Here is an 18713-nt window from a genome sequence, read left to right as displayed (position 1 = left end):
TGGTTTCTCATTAATACTCCATAAGTTATTAGTGCTGATAATGTCATGTCTTAATTATAATATATTTTGCACTGTGTTAAATCGCACATATTATCGTGGATATCGTGATTACTGTCACAATTACGGATCGATAATGTGCACCCAGTGCCAGGGGATTTTTACTTCAGGTTTGTTACCTACGTCTAATAACTGGCATGTTTTCCTGCCTCTACGTGTTTACTCTGATATATTAGGTGTGCGTGTGAAGTACCCAGTCGCCAGCTGTAGCACAAAATGACCTGATGTTGACTATGTACTAAAATCGGGCCGTTAATGCGCTTGACAGGGAAATAATAAACGTAAACAAAGATTTATGGCATTTAGTAGTTGTTGATATTTCTGTATTTTCTAAATGAAAACAAATCTAACATAGGGTGCACTTTTGCACTTGGAAGCTTGTCGGAATATGGTGTCGGAGTCGCGACGGCTACTATTCAACCACTCTTCTGCCAGAGAGAGAAAAAAACTGCATATTAAATGATATACTGTAGTCCTTGCTGGCTAGAATTTCTTGAACAGTGAAACGCCCATTTCAGAAAAAAAACAAAAACAAAGGAAGCATGGCTGCTCGCATTGTTAAATCACAAATCCTTCTGCTGGACCTCTGGACATTCTACAGCCATATATTATGAGCTGATGACTGCTGCTGGATAATTTGGTGTTAGTAGAGGCTCAGTACTGGATGACTGGTGCTCGCCTGGCCCAGTGTGAGCCCTGCTGTGTGTCTGCTCTCCCTGCCTCCTGCTGCGTCTGTCTCTGGCTAAAGCGTGCCATTGCGTGCCAACCCTGGCATCCTGTTCTCCACCACCATACTGCAGACTGCCACAGAGCCAGCACACACATACACACCATTATACTGCAGAATGTAGAGCCTGTACAGACCAGCTCATCATACTCAACATTCACATTAAACCAGCCACCCACCCATCCACACCGTGCTGCCTACTGCCATTAACCCAACACACAGAACAACTGGAGGCCAGAACTCCTGTGTCCTGCAGGCTGCCCGAGTGCCAGAAAAGAGTGCCTTACTACGCCTGTGACAGAGCCATATCCTGCACTGCCAAGTCGCCAACACCCAATCCACAGCTAACACTGGAGCAGGTGTCTGTGGCAGAAAGAGGGAGGGAGAGAACAGTACAGAGAGAAGGATGAGAAGGAAATGGAGGCAGAACTGGGTGTGTTTGTTGGAGATGTGGTTAGAGCAGAACAAGTAACTGAAGGGAATGTCACCACACAGATGAAAACACAGGAGGTGTAATAGGAAAAAATAGAAGGCTGTTTAAATAAAATCTTTGTGTGTGTGTGTGTGTGTGTGTGTGCACTGATTAAAGGTGTTCAGGTGTTAAAGCTAAGTACAGATTGTTTTCCTTTTCCTTTTTTTTTTTCACCTAATGCACAGGGTGGATATCAGGCGTGAGTGCTCTGCTCTTTGTTAGGTGTAGGAGGCGTGCTAGCAGGGGACTACAGAAAGGAATTGGCAGGCAGTGGCTGGCTGTAACCTGTCATATGAGTTCTAAGTTGGTCTTTTGTGAGAAAATAGCAGTTGCCAGCATGCAGAGGTGGTGATTTAGCGCAGAGATAAGCTCTCTGTAATGGCAGGGTGGAATAATTCTCATTTAAATAGGTGGGTGATTCCAGCCTCTTGCTTTGAGCCTGCTGCGATGGCTTTTCATGCCTGTCGTGCGCTGAGCCGCACTCGCTTTCAAACACGGCTCTTTGATACGTGTACCGATACATAGCCTTGCTGTAATTGTATGTTTTATAACCTGGACAGACAGCGACAGACGTTGGCAGAACAATGAATAACATAAATCCCTGCAAACGTAATGAATAAAGGTGTGCATGAGGGATCGTGTGTGTTTCCAAGACGTGCACACACCATGTGTGATAAAGCTGAGACGGAGGTGAAAATGTGTTCCGTGCACGTAGGTCCTCTCTGCTTGTCAGACGTGTGTTTGCTCGTTTACATTCTCCCAGCATTAAGGGCACTGGAGACAGCTGAGCAGTCTTATTAGTCATTACTGGCTGATCGATACAGGGAGGAAAGAGCTAAAGCAGACGTCTGTCTCTGTGCACTAGAGAGAAAGAGAGTGAGGCAGAGACAGAGAGAGCATGCACTCAGCTCACAGAGCGCTGCAGTCTTCCAGACAAGGAGAAAAAGACTCTTTAACACCACCCTCTGTGTCGAAATAAGCACACAGGGCATTTTTTATTCTCTATCCACTGTCTCCGTGGAAGGGTCTCGGGAAGAAAGAGGGCTATTGTTCCAGAGGATGAACTCATTTTGTATTAAAGGAAATATTTCATGCACTGCCTTGCACCATCTTTTTGATGGTGGAGGGAAGACCATAATAGTGGTGAGGCAAATCATGGCTTTTATTCCTGCTGTATCGTAAGCAGTAATATTGTGGAGAGCATGGATCTCTCATATTTTCTCATTTCCTCCATCTCACTGCACACAGGTGTTTGATTAAATACAGAAAGAGAGAGAGTGAAAGAGTCCAGAGAGCACTTAAAGCACTTATTTGAATCAGAGATATATAGACAAACAGTGAACTGTTGCCATGACATGATTCACCATCTTCAGTTCTTGTCTCTCTTACCTCAGTCTCTCTCTCTCTCTCTCTCTCTCTCTCTCTCTCTCTCTCTCTCTCTCTCTCTCTCTCTCTCTCTCTCTCTCTCTCTCTCCCCTCTGCGTTTTTCATCCTCCCACCACAAGAAGACAAGAGCAGTCTTTTGTAGTAGGATCACTGCTTACAATGCGCTGCAGATGAAAAGCATATGATCCTGTGAGAGGCTGAAATGACTCTAAATGCTTGGGGAAATACAGGACTGCAGTGTCCTCCTGTGGTAAAGGATTAAACTGCAGCTGGAAATTGAAAGAGGATGTTATTGTCAGTGAAGGTTAAGGTGAGACGCTGAAGTGCTATCGCATTGCCGACGCACAGAACCGTCGTAGTTATCTTTTCTACAGCACGGATTTGCTCGTCATTTAACACATCCTTTCACTAAAATGAATCATTTATCAATTTTAGGAGAAAATTGTGTTTTTAATACTGAAATTAAGCAGATGGATCAGGGTTGTGAACGTAGATTATTTTAAACGAAAAACAAAGCACACTGCAAGTCCTATATTCCTCATGTTTTATGCTTGCTGTGCTTCGTATCTGTATACTCATTATCAGTTTCTCTCTCCCTCTCTCTTCTCTCTTTCTCTCTATCTCTTTCTAGCACTGCTATCATCCTGGTGCGAGGAGCTGGGTCGACTTCTCCTGCTGCGGCACCAGAAGAATCGGCAGAACGAACCCCAGGGCAAAGTGCCTATGCAGCCACCCATGAACTCTATGAAGCCCTCGCTCTCTCACGGGTCAGTATACACTGCATTCAAACACAGACATAACCACTACTTGGACCTGTAGACCGTAAAGTTTCATAATGTTGTCTTCACTATTTAATAACAGATCTCCCACTGACCTTTAACTGTTATAGCAATATAGCTGAACAATAATATTTAACACGTCAGTTATACATTTTGATCAGTTTGTTCAGTCACCTCAGACTTGCTCATTGGGGATAAATACTTACACATTGTGAACCAAATCTATCTAATATTACTCTTGAGTTTTGCATTCTATTAATCTTTATATTATTCTTTATATTAACCTTCTGTTCTACATTTATGTTCTGTAAAGCTGCTTTGAGACAATGTCAGCTGTAAAAAGCATTATACAAATAAACTTGAATTGAATTGAATCAGTTTATGATTAGAATCAGAAAAAATGTTATGAAACATTTGATGGGATCAGTGGGAAGACGGTTTTAATGCTACGGTGAGCAAGACATTTAACCCCAAGTGCTCAGGAATAAACTCGGATTGGATTTTAGCTCTCTTCCAAGTCGCTTTGGATACAAGCGTCAGCTGAATAAATAAATGGAAATGAATGGAAATGATGTACGCAAAATCTCTTCACAAGCTTGGGGAAGGGAGGTGTGTGTGCACAGGTGTGAATGCAAATAAAAGAAGGAGGTAATACAACAGCAACTAAAGTCTGCTCTTTGTTTCCTCTTTACAAAGCCTAGTTATTTTTTACTTTGTTACTCTTAAGTGAAATGACCTGAATGTAATTTCAATAGGATTATTTTTTACATGTACACGAGTCCTCAAGTTTATAGCTTTTTTGTATTGCCTCACTTATCGCAAGCATTTACAATGAATGGAAATAGCCTTAAAAAAATAAAAAAATAAACTTAAGGCTTTTTTTTTTATTTTTTATTTTATTGGACTCCTGCTGCTAGCACCACTTGAATGTACATAGTCTTTTCCAGGAGACCAGCAATCAACGTTTTGTCAGCCGTGCTGTGTAAACATTGCATCACTGCAAAGATGACTCTGATAGCTTGTAAACTCAAGACTTCCCAAGATAGAGAAAACACTTGATATCCCACCTTGCTTTAAACTTTATCTGTCTAAGTCACGTAAGAACTTGGGGCAGTAGAATTGTTTGTTGATACAGGGCCAAATGGCCTCTGGGGCAACTAAGCAGAAGAGAAGTGCTGGCTCAATGAAGTTATGTTTAATAGAACATTCTGTACACATGGCTTGAGCTCTGATTGGTTGCCAAGGAAGTCTCCCTGGTGAAGCTTACAGCTTTGCTTCCATGAGAAACAATGTTCTTCCATGAAGAGAGAATTATTCCTCAAAGTCAGCACACCTCCCCATACATGGCTTATTGCTGCACAAAGCTAGGATGTTGTTTTGATCTCTTGTGGCTGATGTGTTTGGCTGGTTTTCAGTGATGGGTCCTTTCCGTATGACTCGGTTCCCTGGCAGCAGAATACCAACCAGGCCCCTGGCTCATTGTCAGTGGTGACGACTGTGTGGGGGGTGACCAATACATCACAAAGTCAGGTGAGACAGACGAGTAGAAACATGCACTAATGCTCCTAAATGCAGAGCTCCTATTGAATGTCTTTGGAATACTGTTAATATTATTAACAACTAAACGTTTAATCCTGCTGCCATTAAAATAGGTATTGGGCAACCCCATGGCTAACACCAACAACCCCATGAACCCTGGAGGCAATGGAATTGGGTCTGGCATGTCAGCCAACAACCCAGGAATGAACTCCCCTCAGTTTCCTGGCCAGCAGCAGCAGTTCTCAGCCAAAGGTGGTTCCAACCAGGCCTACATGGCGCAGGGCATGTACGGGCGAGCAGGGCATCCTGGAGCTGGAGGATTCAGCGGGAGGTAAGTGTTCAAACCCGCAGCACTGACAAATCAGTGCACCGGAATGAAACACGTTGACGGAAAAGATACTGCACAAAGAGAGGAGCCTTTCCTTGGCCCATTCTGTGAGAAATTCAATAAACGTGGGCAATGAGGCTTCCATTAGTGACATTTGATATTTTATTCCAATGCCAAGCCAACACTTAGCTCAGGGATGTTAGTCTTCCAGGAGTTTTCGCTACAGAGATGATATCACCTTCCCATGGTGCCAAGCTCGGAGAGAGCGAGAATAGAGATTAAGGATGTATCTAGAAATCTAGTAGACTCAATGATGTCAGCTGTTTTTTTAATCAAGAAGAAAGGCTCTCTTAAATTTGTTTAATTGTCCTCTTTGTTTCTGTGACAGTACTGGAATCTTGCCATTTTAAGTACACCAAAGTCTGTATAAAGATTGTTGGTTATGTATATAAAGTTTTTTTTTTTTTTTTTTTTGCAGTTACCCGGGTGGTCCGAATGCTCCAGGAGGCATAGGCATGCCCCCTCACACCCGGCCTCCATCCGACTTTACCCAGCCTGCTGCTGCTGCGGCTGCGGCTGCCGTCGCTGCTGCCGCCGCCACCGCAACTGCCACTGCCACGGCAACTGTGGCCGCCCTGCAGGAAACCAACAAGGACATGAACCAGTATGGACAGGTGAAGGATGTCTATTTAGTCAAACTCAAATTATGCCATTGATTTCTTTGCTCACTTATTGGATAATATGTTCAAAATCAGATAAGTAAGACATCACTTACAAATGTCGACAGACACTGTAAGAGAAGAATAAAAAAACAGACAGTAAAATAAAAAACAAAAAGAATATATTAAAGATTCAAATAGGTATGTTGGAAATTATTATGTGCTGTATGTACACATTAAACAATACATGCCAACCGGGAAGTAAATGTAATGTTTGTTTGCTCCAGATGTGCTCATCGTTTCAGATGGGCCCTGCGCAGGGCTATAACAGCCAGTTTATGAACCAGCCTGGACCCCGAGGTCCACCGAACATGGCAGGAGGCATGAACCCAGCTGGCATGGGTGCTGGCATGAACAGCGCTAATATCAGCGGCCCTCCAATGGGCATGAACCAGCCCCGGGCCCCGGGAATGGGGCCGTTTGGAGCCCATGGGCAAAGAATGCCCCAGCAAGGATACCCAGGCCCCAGACCTCAGTCTATGCCCATGCAGGGCACAAAGAGGCCCTATCCTGGAGAGGTGAGGATTGATCCTCCTGCTAGGTTTATTATTTAGTGACAGATATATAGTGACCAAAGCAAACTAAAACATATATATCAGAAGTATCAGTATGCAAGCATGTGCAAACATAGAGATCTTTAAATACAGGTGTACAGTTTTATATTGTAGATTTTATTGTCCTGCTGTTTCAAATGACCTAAACTGATGTTGATAAGATGTATAGCCAGAAAAGTCCATTTCTAATAGCATTTTAAATTGTTGAACTTTTTGGAACAACAAAATAGTTGAGCACAAGTTCATGTTAAAAGAAGGTATTGGGTCATAACTGTTTGTTTTTTTAGGTATTGCAAAAACTGTATAAATGTGTTGTTCTTCTCTTTTCAGCCCAACTATGGGGGACAGCAGTTTGGACCTAATGGCCAGTTTCCCAGTCAGCAAGGGCAGTACCCAAACCCTAATGCCTCCAGAGCCCTGCCCTCTCCCAGTTACCCTGGCCAGAGGATGCCAGGCCAGCAGGGCACAGGCCAGTACCCACCTTCAGGAGTACCCATGGGCCAATACTACAAGGTAAATGTCACAAATGTGCTCAGTGTAAAAAAAAATCACACTTCATTTTACACAGCTCATCATGTGTTTTCTCTCCTTCAGCAAGAGCCATTTAATGGCCAAAATAACAATTTCTCTGGAGGTAGTTATGGCTATAATCAAGGCAGTGGGGTAAGTAGTTTCCCTTTCTTATTCCATTTGTGGTTTTCTTGCTTTTTGCTTGGTATGTTAGTGTCTCATGAATCCAACATCACAGGAGAAAACTTGCTCGGATACATCACGGTCTGTAAAAGAATAAAAATCCTCACGAACCCTATGATGCTAGACTTAGGGGACACCCTTGGATTTTGAGTATAGTTATCTTATTCAGAGTTATCTTGTGTTTCCTTTAATAAGATTACAATGAACCATATTTATTAAGAAATACAGAGTAATCATTAGCATTAAATAAGATGGTTATTATTATTATTATTATTATTATTATTATTATTATTATAGAAAAACAATTTTTATTAATCTTCATATTTTCTTGTTTTATTGGCAGATAATGTTGCTTCCTTACAGAAATAAATGTTTAAAATAAACAATTTCTGCCACCTGAGCAAGACAATATAAAATAGTAACAGAAATGTTTAGAAGTAAGTTTTAGTTATCTTAGATTCGGTTTGTTGTAATGGTCTAAAGGGAAATACTAGATACAGTTGACTGGATTCAAGATATTTGTACTTGGTAAGATATTGTTTTATGCAGTCTAATAACTAAAACTTGAAATGTTTCACAACTGGATAATTATAATGACATCTTTTAGTTTTAGTTCCTGATAACTGAACATGTGAAAGCTACAACTCTGATTACTTTTCCATAAAAATTAAATGACCCTGTGTACGTAATTTTCCCTTCATAGCCTCCTCGGCAGGTCGTGAACTATCCTCATTCACCCGTTCCTGGGAATCCCACACCACCCATGACTCCAGGAAGCAGCATCCCCCCGTACCTCTCGCCCAACCAGGACGTCAAGCCTCCGTTTCCCCCGGACATGAAACCGAGTATGACGTCTCTGCCTCCACCACCGAGTGAGTGTCACTAACAGCACAGTTTAAAGCTTTTCAGTCAGCTTTATTAAAACCTCAGCATCAGTCAGCAGTGAAGTGAAGTGAAGTGTTTGATCCTCTTAACACCTTCAGGTGGGTGAGAAGAAGTCCCACTGATCATTTATCTGGCTTCAGTCTGCTTCACATCTGCACAGAGTGCATTCATAATACATGCCTTTCAGTGGGAAGGTTGAAGCGATGTGACCCTGAAAGCAAGGTTCAACCATGTATAGTGTAGTGGGTGGCGGTTAAAAAGCTAAGTACAACATGGCATATGTGTCGAGTGTTTGTGAGCTAATGCTGTGTATTGCTTTTAGCTAACCCCAATGAAGAGCTGCGGCTGACCTTCCCCGTACGTGACGGCGTGGTGCTCGAGCCCTTCAGACTAGAGCACAACCTGGCTGTCAGCAACCATGTCTTCCACCTGCGTCCCTCTGTCCATCAAACACTCATGTGGAGGTGTGTGAACACTAACAAACAAACACATAACTAGAGTAATCTTCTTCTTCTTCTTCATCATCATCATCATCATCATTATTATTGTCAGTAGTAGTATTATTGTTGTTGTTGTTTCTTGTTATTTAATTAATTCATAAATTAGGTTAAAATGATGAGATCTTTGTCACAAAGAAAATCGTTCCATACGAATGTATGACAGGAGTTCTCCAGTCTTTGCTTCTAGGGACCCTTTTAACTGGAATAATTAATACATTTAATTTGTGAACAGAATCCAACCCCTTAAATATTAGGCTCATTATTAAAATGTGTCAAAAATAATGTGCCTCTTTATTACAACCTTAGCCCTTTTTATTCCTGTAGTTTAACTCATTTATTTTTTTTATTAAAACACATTTTTCAAGTTTTAATGAATGTTAATCAGGATATGAAAGAAAGAAAGAAAGAAAGAAAGAAAGAAAGAAAGAAAGAAAGAAAGAAAGAAAGAAAGAAAGAAAGAAGTGATAACCTTGTGATTTTCACCACTGTAACAATGAAACAAAAACAAAGATGTAACATTGGACTACGTGGATTGCTGCTTTAAAACACGACGAGTTCTGACCAGGAAGTAACTGTTGCTTGGTGTCAGGTCTGACCTGGAACTGCAGTTTAAGTGCTACCACCATGAGGACCGGCAGATGAACACGAACTGGCCAGCGTCGGTGCAGGTCAGCGTGAATGCCACGCCACTCACCATCGAGAGAGGAGACAACAAGACATCCCACAAACCCCTGCACCTAAAGCATGTGTGTCAGCCGGGAAGGAACACCATCCAGATTACCGTCACCGCCTGCTGCTGTGTGAGTACTGCTGCACTTCAGCTAACAGCTACACGCTGAATAATGTATCGCTTCTCACATACTGACTTTGGTTAACGGAGCTGTAGCACTACAGCGAGTAACACTTTAAACTATTGACCTTAAAGTTGTGAGTTTAAAGCTCACAGAGTCATCATTAACTCTCATACTGTGTAGGTACATTTTATTCAGACTCAATTATAAGTAATTGCAGCAATGGTTTGGTTTAGCAGCTTTGCTATGTGTAGGATTCTGCAGTGTGTGTGTGTGTGTGTGTGTGTGTGTGTGTGTGTGTGTGTGTGTGTGTGTGTGTGTGTGTGTGTGTGTGTGTGTGTGTGTGTGTGTGTGTGTGTGTGTGTGTGTGTGTGTGTGTGTGTGTGTGTGTGTGTGTGTGTGTGTGTGTGTGTGTGTGTGTGTGTGTGGGTGTTTTGTATCTGTGTGCATGTGGTATCAGTTTCATGGGTTTCTGCCTGAAAAGCAAATGGCACACAGGAGATATCATTATCCCAGAGCACTAATGTAAAGGAGATTGGATGGTGTGGGAGTCTCGCTGGTGTGTGTTAACACATGTCTGTATTTGTCGCAGTCTCACTTGTTCGTGCTGCAGCTGGTGCACAGACCGTCAGTAAGATCTGTCCTGCAGGGCCTGCTCAAGAAGAGGCTTCTGCCAGCAGAACACTGCATTACCAAAAGTAAGTGCACCCACGCTACAACAAACTAAATTCTAGATTGTAAAATAGACTGGATGAGCCGCGTTTAAAGCCAGTGTAAACTCGCACCACGGTGACTGAACGCCGTATGAATACACAAGGTTACTGTTAACAAACTGCACTGTGTGGTGGAAAAATGTGTTTACTTAAATATACACCTTATACTGGATGTAAACCAGAGAGATACATTTTTAATAATAACTTAAGTTATTATAGTTATTAAATTATAAATGATATAAATTATTCCTTTAACACTGGATTGCATCATATTGTTTATTTTTCTTTTAAAGCAATAAGGCACACAAGGACATGGGTTACAGTGATTAAATCAAAGCTAAGTTAGTTTTAGGGACTGTTTTGTGTTCTCCCTAAGAACACCTATAACGGTGATAAAATCACTGTAACGCAGACCCACACACAGATTTTTTTACGTTAAGCAGTTATTAATATATTTCTGTTGCTTTCTGTTTCATCTGTTCTGCTTCTGCCTGCTGATTCTCTCATCCTCTGTGTGCAGTAAAGAGAAATTTCAGCAGTGTAGCAGCGTCCTCTGGGAACGCGACGCTGAACGGAGAGGATGGCGTGGAGCAGACAGCCATCAAAGTGTCCCTCAAGTGTCCCATAACATTCCGGCGGATCCAGCTTCCAGCCCGGGGACACGACTGCAAGCATGTGCAGGTATTCAGCTGAAACAAATAGGTTTATGTAAACTCAGAATGCTGGGAAATCGTTATCTGAACATGCTGAAATTTTTATGGCTGGGAAATCCTCGATTTCGTGGGCTTCGTTGACACAAGATGGATTTCTGCACCCATCATTGATATGCAGACAGTGTGTCAGTCCACATCAGCTCTGTGAGAGAGACGGGTTATGTTGTGTGTAAAGGAGTGAGCCCGTGTTTCATATGTGCACATAAGTAAGCCATTATTTCCTTACAAATCCATTCAAGTCCCACTTTCTCTTTTATAAACTCTACTTCAGTTATGTTCAGTTATGGCTGTAGCTGCACGGCAAGCCGTTTGTGCTGTAATGATGTGCAGAATAAACACAGATGTGCTCTTTGTTCACTGTCTCACTGTCATGACACCTTTTGCAGTGAGCTGTGTTTGTCATTACAGCTGGCGCAACTTTAACTGTCAACACTTTCCAGGTTCATACACACTGGAATGCTTATACTGTATGTGCTAGTTTTTTACAAATTAAAAATAAACCACAGGAGACGAGTACTCAGGGGACGTCCGGAACGTGAATTAAGTGGATTGTTGCTCGCTCTGTGGAAGTGCATCGCTATACTTTACATGCTGTTTACTTCTTGTTGAATGATAGGTATTTCATTTTACCCCTCACGAGGGTAGAATAGTTTTACTACTTTCTGGTACTGATGTTGCATCTCATCTGCAGTGTTTTGACCTGGAGTCCTACCTGCAGCTGAACTGTGAGAGAGGGACGTGGAGGTGTCCTGTATGCAAGTAAGCTGCAAAACCTGTGTAATTTTACTGTTGGATCAGGGGAGTGTTTTTGTCTTTTTACATAACTTTATTGTTTCTCTCTGTCCCTAGTAAAACGGCGTTATTGGAAGGTCTGGAAGTGGACCAGTACATGTGGGGAATTCTCAATGCCATCCAAAAGTATGTATGAGTAAAAACCGCAATCAAACATTTATTTCTTTTTTGTACTTTCAAAAACTATTTAGACAAACGATCTCATAACCCTTCTGTGTACATGTAGTGCTCAGATGTGACCAAACCCTTTATGGTTCTCATGACCTGTTTTTTTATATATATATATATATATTTTTTACATTAGTTCGGAGTTTGAGGAAGTCACCATTGACCCCACGTGTAGTTGGCGGCCGGTGCCCATAAAGTCTGACCTGCACATAAAGGAGGATCCAGATGGCCCTCTGGCCAAGCGCTTTAAAACCATGAGCCCCAGTCAGATGATCATGCCTAACGTGTTGGATATGATCGCTCAGCTGGGGCCCGGACCCTCACCCTACACCTCCCTCCCCCCTCAGCACGGAGGGAACAACACCGAGTACACTAGCCAAGGTAGTGCTCGCCAGTCCAGCTACTCCTGCTTAAAACTAATCAAACTGTTGAAGTGGAAAAATATGAACAATGACTTTTCCATTTGGTTCAGTTTCTCAGCTACACATGCACATTCAGTTTTAAAATGACATATTTATATCGCATGCTTTCAGAGTGAGTGAAATGAAAATATTATATACTGACTGGCCAGTAAATATGGAACAAAAAGAGAAGTTTATTACATGACATGTCACCTTCATGCCTTTATTACTCATTGACTTGCCACATGGAGGATCTCCAAGCATGCATAGGGCTTTGGGTGTCTATTTCTATAAATATTTTATACTGCTTATGATTTAGATTGGATTTACTTCAGAAATGTAAATAGATGTTTTGTTATTTGAAAACCAAAGATATGACCTGGCCTAACTTATGAACAAAACCACATTAAGATATTTTTAAGATGTTTTTCTTTTGGTTTGAATCATAAAGAGTCAGCTAGACACCTGCAGGTTTTTAAAAGGCTCAGTAAAGCGAGGATTTCTCTCTCTCTCGCTCTCTGTCTCTGTGTGCCTCTGACTGATCATGCCTGAGGTTACAGCTTCTCGTTACTCTTCTCTGTTTTTGTTTGTTAGGCAACAGTTACCAGGGCCATGGAAACTTTGACTTTCCACACAGTAATTCTGGTGGAGGAGCTCCAATAAATGACTTCATGCACGGCCCTCAGCTCTCGCACCCTCCGGATGTACCCAACAACCTCATGGGTCCAGACAAACCTCTGAGCCACGGCATTGCCGACTCGGTAAGACACCTGCATCGAGACCATTCTGACATCAGCTCCTCTCGTCGGTTCGAGCCTCTCACCAAGAACCTTGGTGCTTTCGTTCAAGCGTTGTTTATATTAAACACTCCAGAGTCTTGTTTTTTATTCAAACACTGGACCAAACCCTTCCATTTGTTGACAGAACATGTTTGATATTGTTCCAGCGTACTCTCAGAGGCGCTTGTTGGGAGAGGAGGTGTCTTTAAAGTTGTCTTTAACCCTTATGCTCTTAATGTTCAGGTTCAATATTTGCTAAAGATGGAACAATTATTTTTAGATAAAAACGATAAAGTGTTTGTTACCGAGGTTCTGATCAGGTTTCTTTGGACTAAAAGTAAATAGATAAAATAAATATTTCAAGTAGGTGTTAACTATGAAACTAAAAGATCCTGGCACATGACCTCTCTCTTATTTGGTTACACACGTTAAGAGAATCATTGGAATTTTCTATAAAAATAAAAAACTTGTATATTGATAATGATAATAGTTGAGAGAAAGTGATATATCTTTTACAAATTGTGCAAATTGTATTGTTATGAAATAAAAAGTGATTCTCTGAGTTAATGGGACATCCATTGCTGATCAAACCTCCATATTATTAACCTGCTGGTATCCTTTGAGGTCCTGCATCTGCATGGCCCTAACCCATACATGTCTGCCCCCTCATGCTTCCCAGTACCCATGATGCCTCACTGCCTCTCTCTGCTCTCCCTGTAGATGCCTCATCCTGTGAGTGCTGAGCAATCTCATGCTTCCATGCCACCAGGCATGCACGTATCGCCTCACCCCAACAGCCAATCCGCACAGCCATTACATCACAGCGTCCCTTCATCCGGCCCGCCCCCACGCCAAGCCCCGCCCTCTCAGCAGCAACAGCCTGGCCCCAACAGCCACACGCACGGCGACATGAGCTTTAACCCTGCGGCTGAGGGCCAGGTAGGCAGTCAGGGGGCAGCAGACATGCCCGAGCCTTCTCTGGAGGTGAGTAGTGTCAGCTCACAAAGCAGCACTGCACTAATCATTTATTTCTCTGTGCTTTGAGCTCTCACATGCTGGGAACATGTATGGCGAGGTCATGGACAGCTCGCTTCCTGCGCTCGCTTAAATAGGGATAAGAAAAAAACAGTATTTTTTTTCTTTCTTTTTTTATGAAATCACTTTACTATATAAATGAATGATATGATTAGTAGGTCAGTCTGTAATCTGTGAAGCACTAATAATGTAACTACCTGTTTATTTTACAGACTGCAGTAATACTGAATGTATTTCAGATTATATTTTACATTTTCAACATATCGTCTCTGCCCTGTCTTGTCTGCGAGTATTAATTACGCCTGTATTTGTCTCACTATTATTTATGTATGACCTGCCTGTTATTAAGTTACTTACACTCATGGGCCACTTTAATAGGAACATCTCTACCCCTGTTAATTCATGCAGTTATGCAATGAGCCATAAATCCTGCAGAAGCAAGTCAAGAGCTTCAGTCACTGCTTAGGAAAAATCAGATGATCTCAGTGACTGACTGTGGCCTGGATGTTGGTGTTTAGTCATATTTCTGTTGGGTTTGAAGGAGCAAAGATACTTGATTATGAATTTAAAGGAAAGTGTTTGTATTTGCATGCTTAAACGATTTACTCCTCTAGAGATATAGTGTACTTGGTGACTGACACACACTACAGACTGTTTCTGATTTGAAACCGTTTCTCTTGTGCAGCTGCTGCCCGAGTTGGCCAACCCGGATGAGTTACTGTCATATCTGGACCCTCCGGACCTCCCAAGCAACAGCAACGATGATCTGCTCTCCCTCTTTGAGAACAACTGACTTTACTAAGCCACCTTCACCTGAGGCACTGACAAGTTCCGCTGTCAGGAGTCAAGCAGAACCCTGACCACCAGTTCAGTACTTTACAACCGCAAAACACTCGTCCTCCTACTCCTGCCCCTACTCCTGTAAATATCTCACTCTTTTACGGACGTCCTTTTTCCACACATGTATGGCAGCCATGTTGGTTGGCACTAAAGTGATATTTCAATACTAATATGAAAAAGAAAAAAAAAACTGTGCAGCTATAATCATAAGAATATATGTCACACAGAACTGTATGTGTGCTCACTAGGAAAGTGTTGTAGCATTTTTTTAATTCAGATTTTTTTTCCTTTTGTGAAAAGCAAGACCTGAATAGAAAAAAAAAAGATACTTCCTGTACTGGCTTATGTGTGTGTCCCCTATGCGCATTCTGAGGTTTGTTCTTCCAAGCTTTACGTCCACAACTTCCCAAATCTCCCATCTAGTGTTTTTGACTGGATGTCCTCACTGTATGTCCCACGGAAAAAAGCACAACAGCAATCAGGAGAACTGCAGCAGGAAGACTGAAAAGGAAAACATCTTAGGAACCTAAAGGCTGCATCACAGTCACTGAGAGGTTTAGCATCATAGCGATGTGGTACTCCCATCTCACAGACTTAATGCCCGGCCTCTGAAGTCCTCTGTAGCTCATGTGGAAGGCATGATTAGTGCGAATCCCCTTCAGATCGGCATATCGCGTCTCATCCTGTCCGTCATATTCACTCACGAGTGTTGTGTTCGAAGCAGAACAAGTTCCCGAGGGCATTGTGACAACTTCACTGTTTTATTCATTTCACTGTTATTTATAGGAACACCAACATATCAATACTGTGTGTGTGATACCATGCATCAATAACCAGCACTGTACTTCCTTTCGCAAATCTCTCCATCTCTGAGTACTGTGGAATTAAAAGTCAGTTGGCAACACAATTCATTTTTGTAATGTAAGAAGTAATGCAATCACTTTTTAAAGAGTAGTTTGAGTGTCGAAGACATCAGTAATGTCAGCTGTCTCTTCTGGGAGTCTTTCCCCATTTAATGCATGAGCTTTGTCCCTCCCAGGCCTGTGATGTCATGAATAACAAAGAACTCCGTGCGTGCATACAGTGTGTTCATTGTGCACTCGTGCCAATCCCACGTTGTGTTAGTGACCGAACCAAGTGTAGACTGTTCCCTTTCTCTCTCTCTCTCTCTCTCTCTCTCTCTCTCTCTCTCTCTCTCTCTCTCTCTCTCTCTCTCTATTTTTTAAATCAATCAGTGCGTTCAAATGTGTTCCTCTGTCCTGTTTTTTTTTCTTTTCATTTTGAACATGAACTATGATCATGTAATGACTACGTCTGTTATGCTGAATATATTGTTCATGATATAATTCCTTTTCTCCCCCCACTGTTAATGTAACTCTCTAAATGTACAGTGTATGTGCGTTTATTACAAACTGGCCATGTATTACCAAAGTTCTGCATAGTGATCGGAGGCCCAAACCTGTCTTACCAGGCCGATAACCTTCTTTAGAGACAGTTAAGCATGTGACGCCTTCCTTTCTGTCCCTGCATTCACACAACGCTAGAGTTCCCACATGGTATTGTATGGTACAGTGATTTTTACACTCTTTGTTTTGTAGAGGTTACACGTCTATGTACAAGTCTACATAATCTGTTTTATCGTTTAACCCCGTGACCCCCCTGAGAGAGTCTAAAAAGAGTCAGGATTGATCTTTTCCTCATGCGTTAGGCCCAACTCACCTGGTCTAAAAAAAAAACAAAAAAACACGGAACACATCAGATTACTGTTTAGCAGTTTTTGTATAATGAAACACACCTTAATATAAATTCATATTAGGAAATGCAAATTCTATGCATTACTCCTGGCTTATTTCAGTTCTGTTAATCATAATAAGGTCAGAATGTACTGTATGTTTGCTTTAACATCTTTTTGTCTTTCTTTTGTGTTGGTGCTCAAACAGTAGACGGTTGTTGAACAGTACATTGTTTGTGCTTCACAAATGCATACAGCTGAATACCTTTCATTTCATATTTTATATTTCGATGTTCATGTCCATTATAAATTATTTCCTATCAGTCTGTCGGTGTTCAGTTATGTATAGACCTGATATTCGTTGTCCTAAACAGGCAAATGTGCTTTAGCCTGTATCTCCAGTTGGTTGTAATTCACTTGTCTTTTTATTTTTATTTGTATTTTTTTTATCTGATGCACTGCCACAGTTTTGTTCTTACTTTGTAGTCACCTACAGACAGAAACTGAACTGAACTCTCCACTTGCACATCGGTTACACTGCAGGTCGTCGAGACGAGTCCCTGCTTTAGAGCTGTCACTTACTGTAGCTGGACAGATAGCGGAGAAGGGAGCGAGTGGATGTGGAGACAGTCAGAGTAAAATGAATTAGATGCTGTTTTGTCTCAGTGGGAAACGGTTTGAAAGAACGCCCTAGCAGGGGACATAAGGGATGCATGTACATATGTAAATGACAAATAGAGACACGTTAACAGAAATGTATTCATTTTCCCCAGGGGAATGTGCATTGTGTATTTAGAATTTGTAAAGCTTGCAATCTCCTATCAGACTCGAATTGGGTGAAATGAATCTGTGTTTGTTAGCGTCTGTGGACCTCTTTCCATTTTTTTTTCTTTCGTTTCACTTATGTAAAATATTTCCGATGCCTCCTAGAAAAAGGGGAATTATGGGGCAAAGAGACACACTTGTTTCACCTTTGTGTAATTAGCTTCCGTGTATTGCTCCATTACCTGTGTACTCTATAAGGTGCTACAAAAGATGAAGAAAATCCTGGGGAATAATTTGGAGGATGGGGCGTGGGGCCTGGAGCGGTTCCAAAAGATTGTAACCAAATTAATAGTTTGTACAATTTTGATATCACGATCAGATGGGGAAAAAGGTACAGTCTGAGGTGATTGGCGCCTAAAGTGGCAGTTGTCTTTTTTGTTTTGTACATTCTGTGTACAATCATTTCATATTCTAAACTGTTCAGAAGAAAAAACTAATTGTGATTTTTAGTCTTGCAAAACTGTATGTAGTTAGATGCTGTGACATCCTAATATTTATCTAATAAATATGTATTCAGATGAAACATGCTTATTCAGTTGTCAGTCTGTTTTTTGGTGATTGGTGTCAGGTTTCCTTGTTATATAAGCGCTCTACATGTAAAAAACAAAAACAAAAAACAGGGCTGCTAAATCCTATGTATTGCTGCACTGCATGCCCAGTGGGACACGTTTTTGGGATTCAGCCATTTAAACATTTAAACCATTGTAACACGATCTGTTATAGGGCTTATAAAACAAAATGTCAAGATGTGATGCTCCGGGCAAATGTTGTGCTGGGAAATGTTCTGCTTGAGAACCTGTGTTCTGGCATCATGTGGATGTTACATTGATTGACATGTACCACCTTCTCAAATGTAGTAACAGTATTCCATAATGACAGTGGCCTCTTTCAGAAGGATATTGTGCCCTGCCACACTGCAGAAATGCTTTTCAGGAACATGATAAAGGTGCTGACTTGGCCTCCAAACGAACAGATCTTGATCCGACCGAGCGTTGCAGTACATGCAATACAAACAAGACATTTTTTTAAGTCCTTAGCTCTGTCTTTGCTTTTATGTAGCACCATGATTCTGGAGAAACTTTGTCTCATTTCACTGTGTACTGCAACAGCTATATAGGGCTGAAATGACAATAAAAGCTTCTTGACTTGACTTGACTTGACTTGACTTGGCTTGGCTTGACTGTATACTGTACTGTATGTTGATTTTCACTGGGCTCAGCACTCAGAGCAGTAATACAGGCTGACCACACGGGGGCGCTGTGATTTATCTCCTCTCAAAAACGCG

At 41.7% G+C, this 18713-nt stretch overlaps 1 protein-coding gene across 12 annotated transcripts in view; it reads left to right on the top strand.

Annotated features, from left to right (window-relative positions):
- The window catches only part of zmiz1a (zinc finger, MIZ-type containing 1a), a 121404-nt gene extending 103445 nt beyond the window's left edge, over positions 1 to 17959 (top strand). For 9 of the 12 annotated variants that reach the window (XM_047812043.1, XM_047812042.1, XM_047812046.1 and 6 more), the window contains 18 exons: positions 3274 to 3409; positions 4837 to 4951; positions 5074 to 5291; positions 5767 to 5962; positions 6235 to 6525; positions 6892 to 7074; positions 7156 to 7224; positions 7958 to 8126; positions 8462 to 8603; positions 9229 to 9439; positions 10023 to 10128; positions 10664 to 10824; positions 11548 to 11615; positions 11706 to 11774; positions 11953 to 12197; positions 12812 to 12978; positions 13717 to 13980; positions 14717 to 17959. In XM_047812043.1, the coding sequence (XP_047667999.1) occupies positions 3274 to 3409; positions 4837 to 4951; positions 5074 to 5291; positions 5767 to 5962; positions 6235 to 6525; positions 6892 to 7074; positions 7156 to 7224; positions 7958 to 8126; positions 8462 to 8603; positions 9229 to 9439; positions 10023 to 10128; positions 10664 to 10824; positions 11548 to 11615; positions 11706 to 11774; positions 11953 to 12197; positions 12812 to 12978; positions 13717 to 13980; positions 14717 to 14824 (2918 nt within the window). In that variant the 3' untranslated portion in view covers positions 14825 to 17959. Of the gene's footprint in view, positions 1 to 2810; positions 2953 to 3273; positions 3410 to 4836; positions 4952 to 5073; positions 5292 to 5766; positions 5963 to 6234; positions 6526 to 6891; positions 7075 to 7155; positions 7225 to 7957; positions 8127 to 8461; positions 8604 to 9228; positions 9440 to 10022; positions 10129 to 10663; positions 10825 to 11547; positions 11616 to 11705; positions 11775 to 11952; positions 12198 to 12811; positions 12979 to 13716; positions 13981 to 14716 lie in introns of those variants that run through there. The other 3 variants (XM_047812044.1, XM_027141828.2, XM_047812050.1) reach the window with 2 other exon arrangements.
- The last annotated feature ends 754 nt before the right edge of the window (positions 17960 to 18713 follow it).

Source organism: Tachysurus fulvidraco, chromosome 4, assembly GCF_022655615.1.
Source record: "Tachysurus fulvidraco isolate hzauxx_2018 chromosome 4, HZAU_PFXX_2.0, whole genome shotgun sequence".
Lineage (NCBI taxonomy): Eukaryota > Metazoa > Chordata > Actinopteri > Siluriformes > Bagridae > Tachysurus > Tachysurus fulvidraco.
The sequence above is the reverse complement of the archived record's forward strand: the minus strand, read 5'-3'. Positions and strand labels throughout refer to the sequence as shown.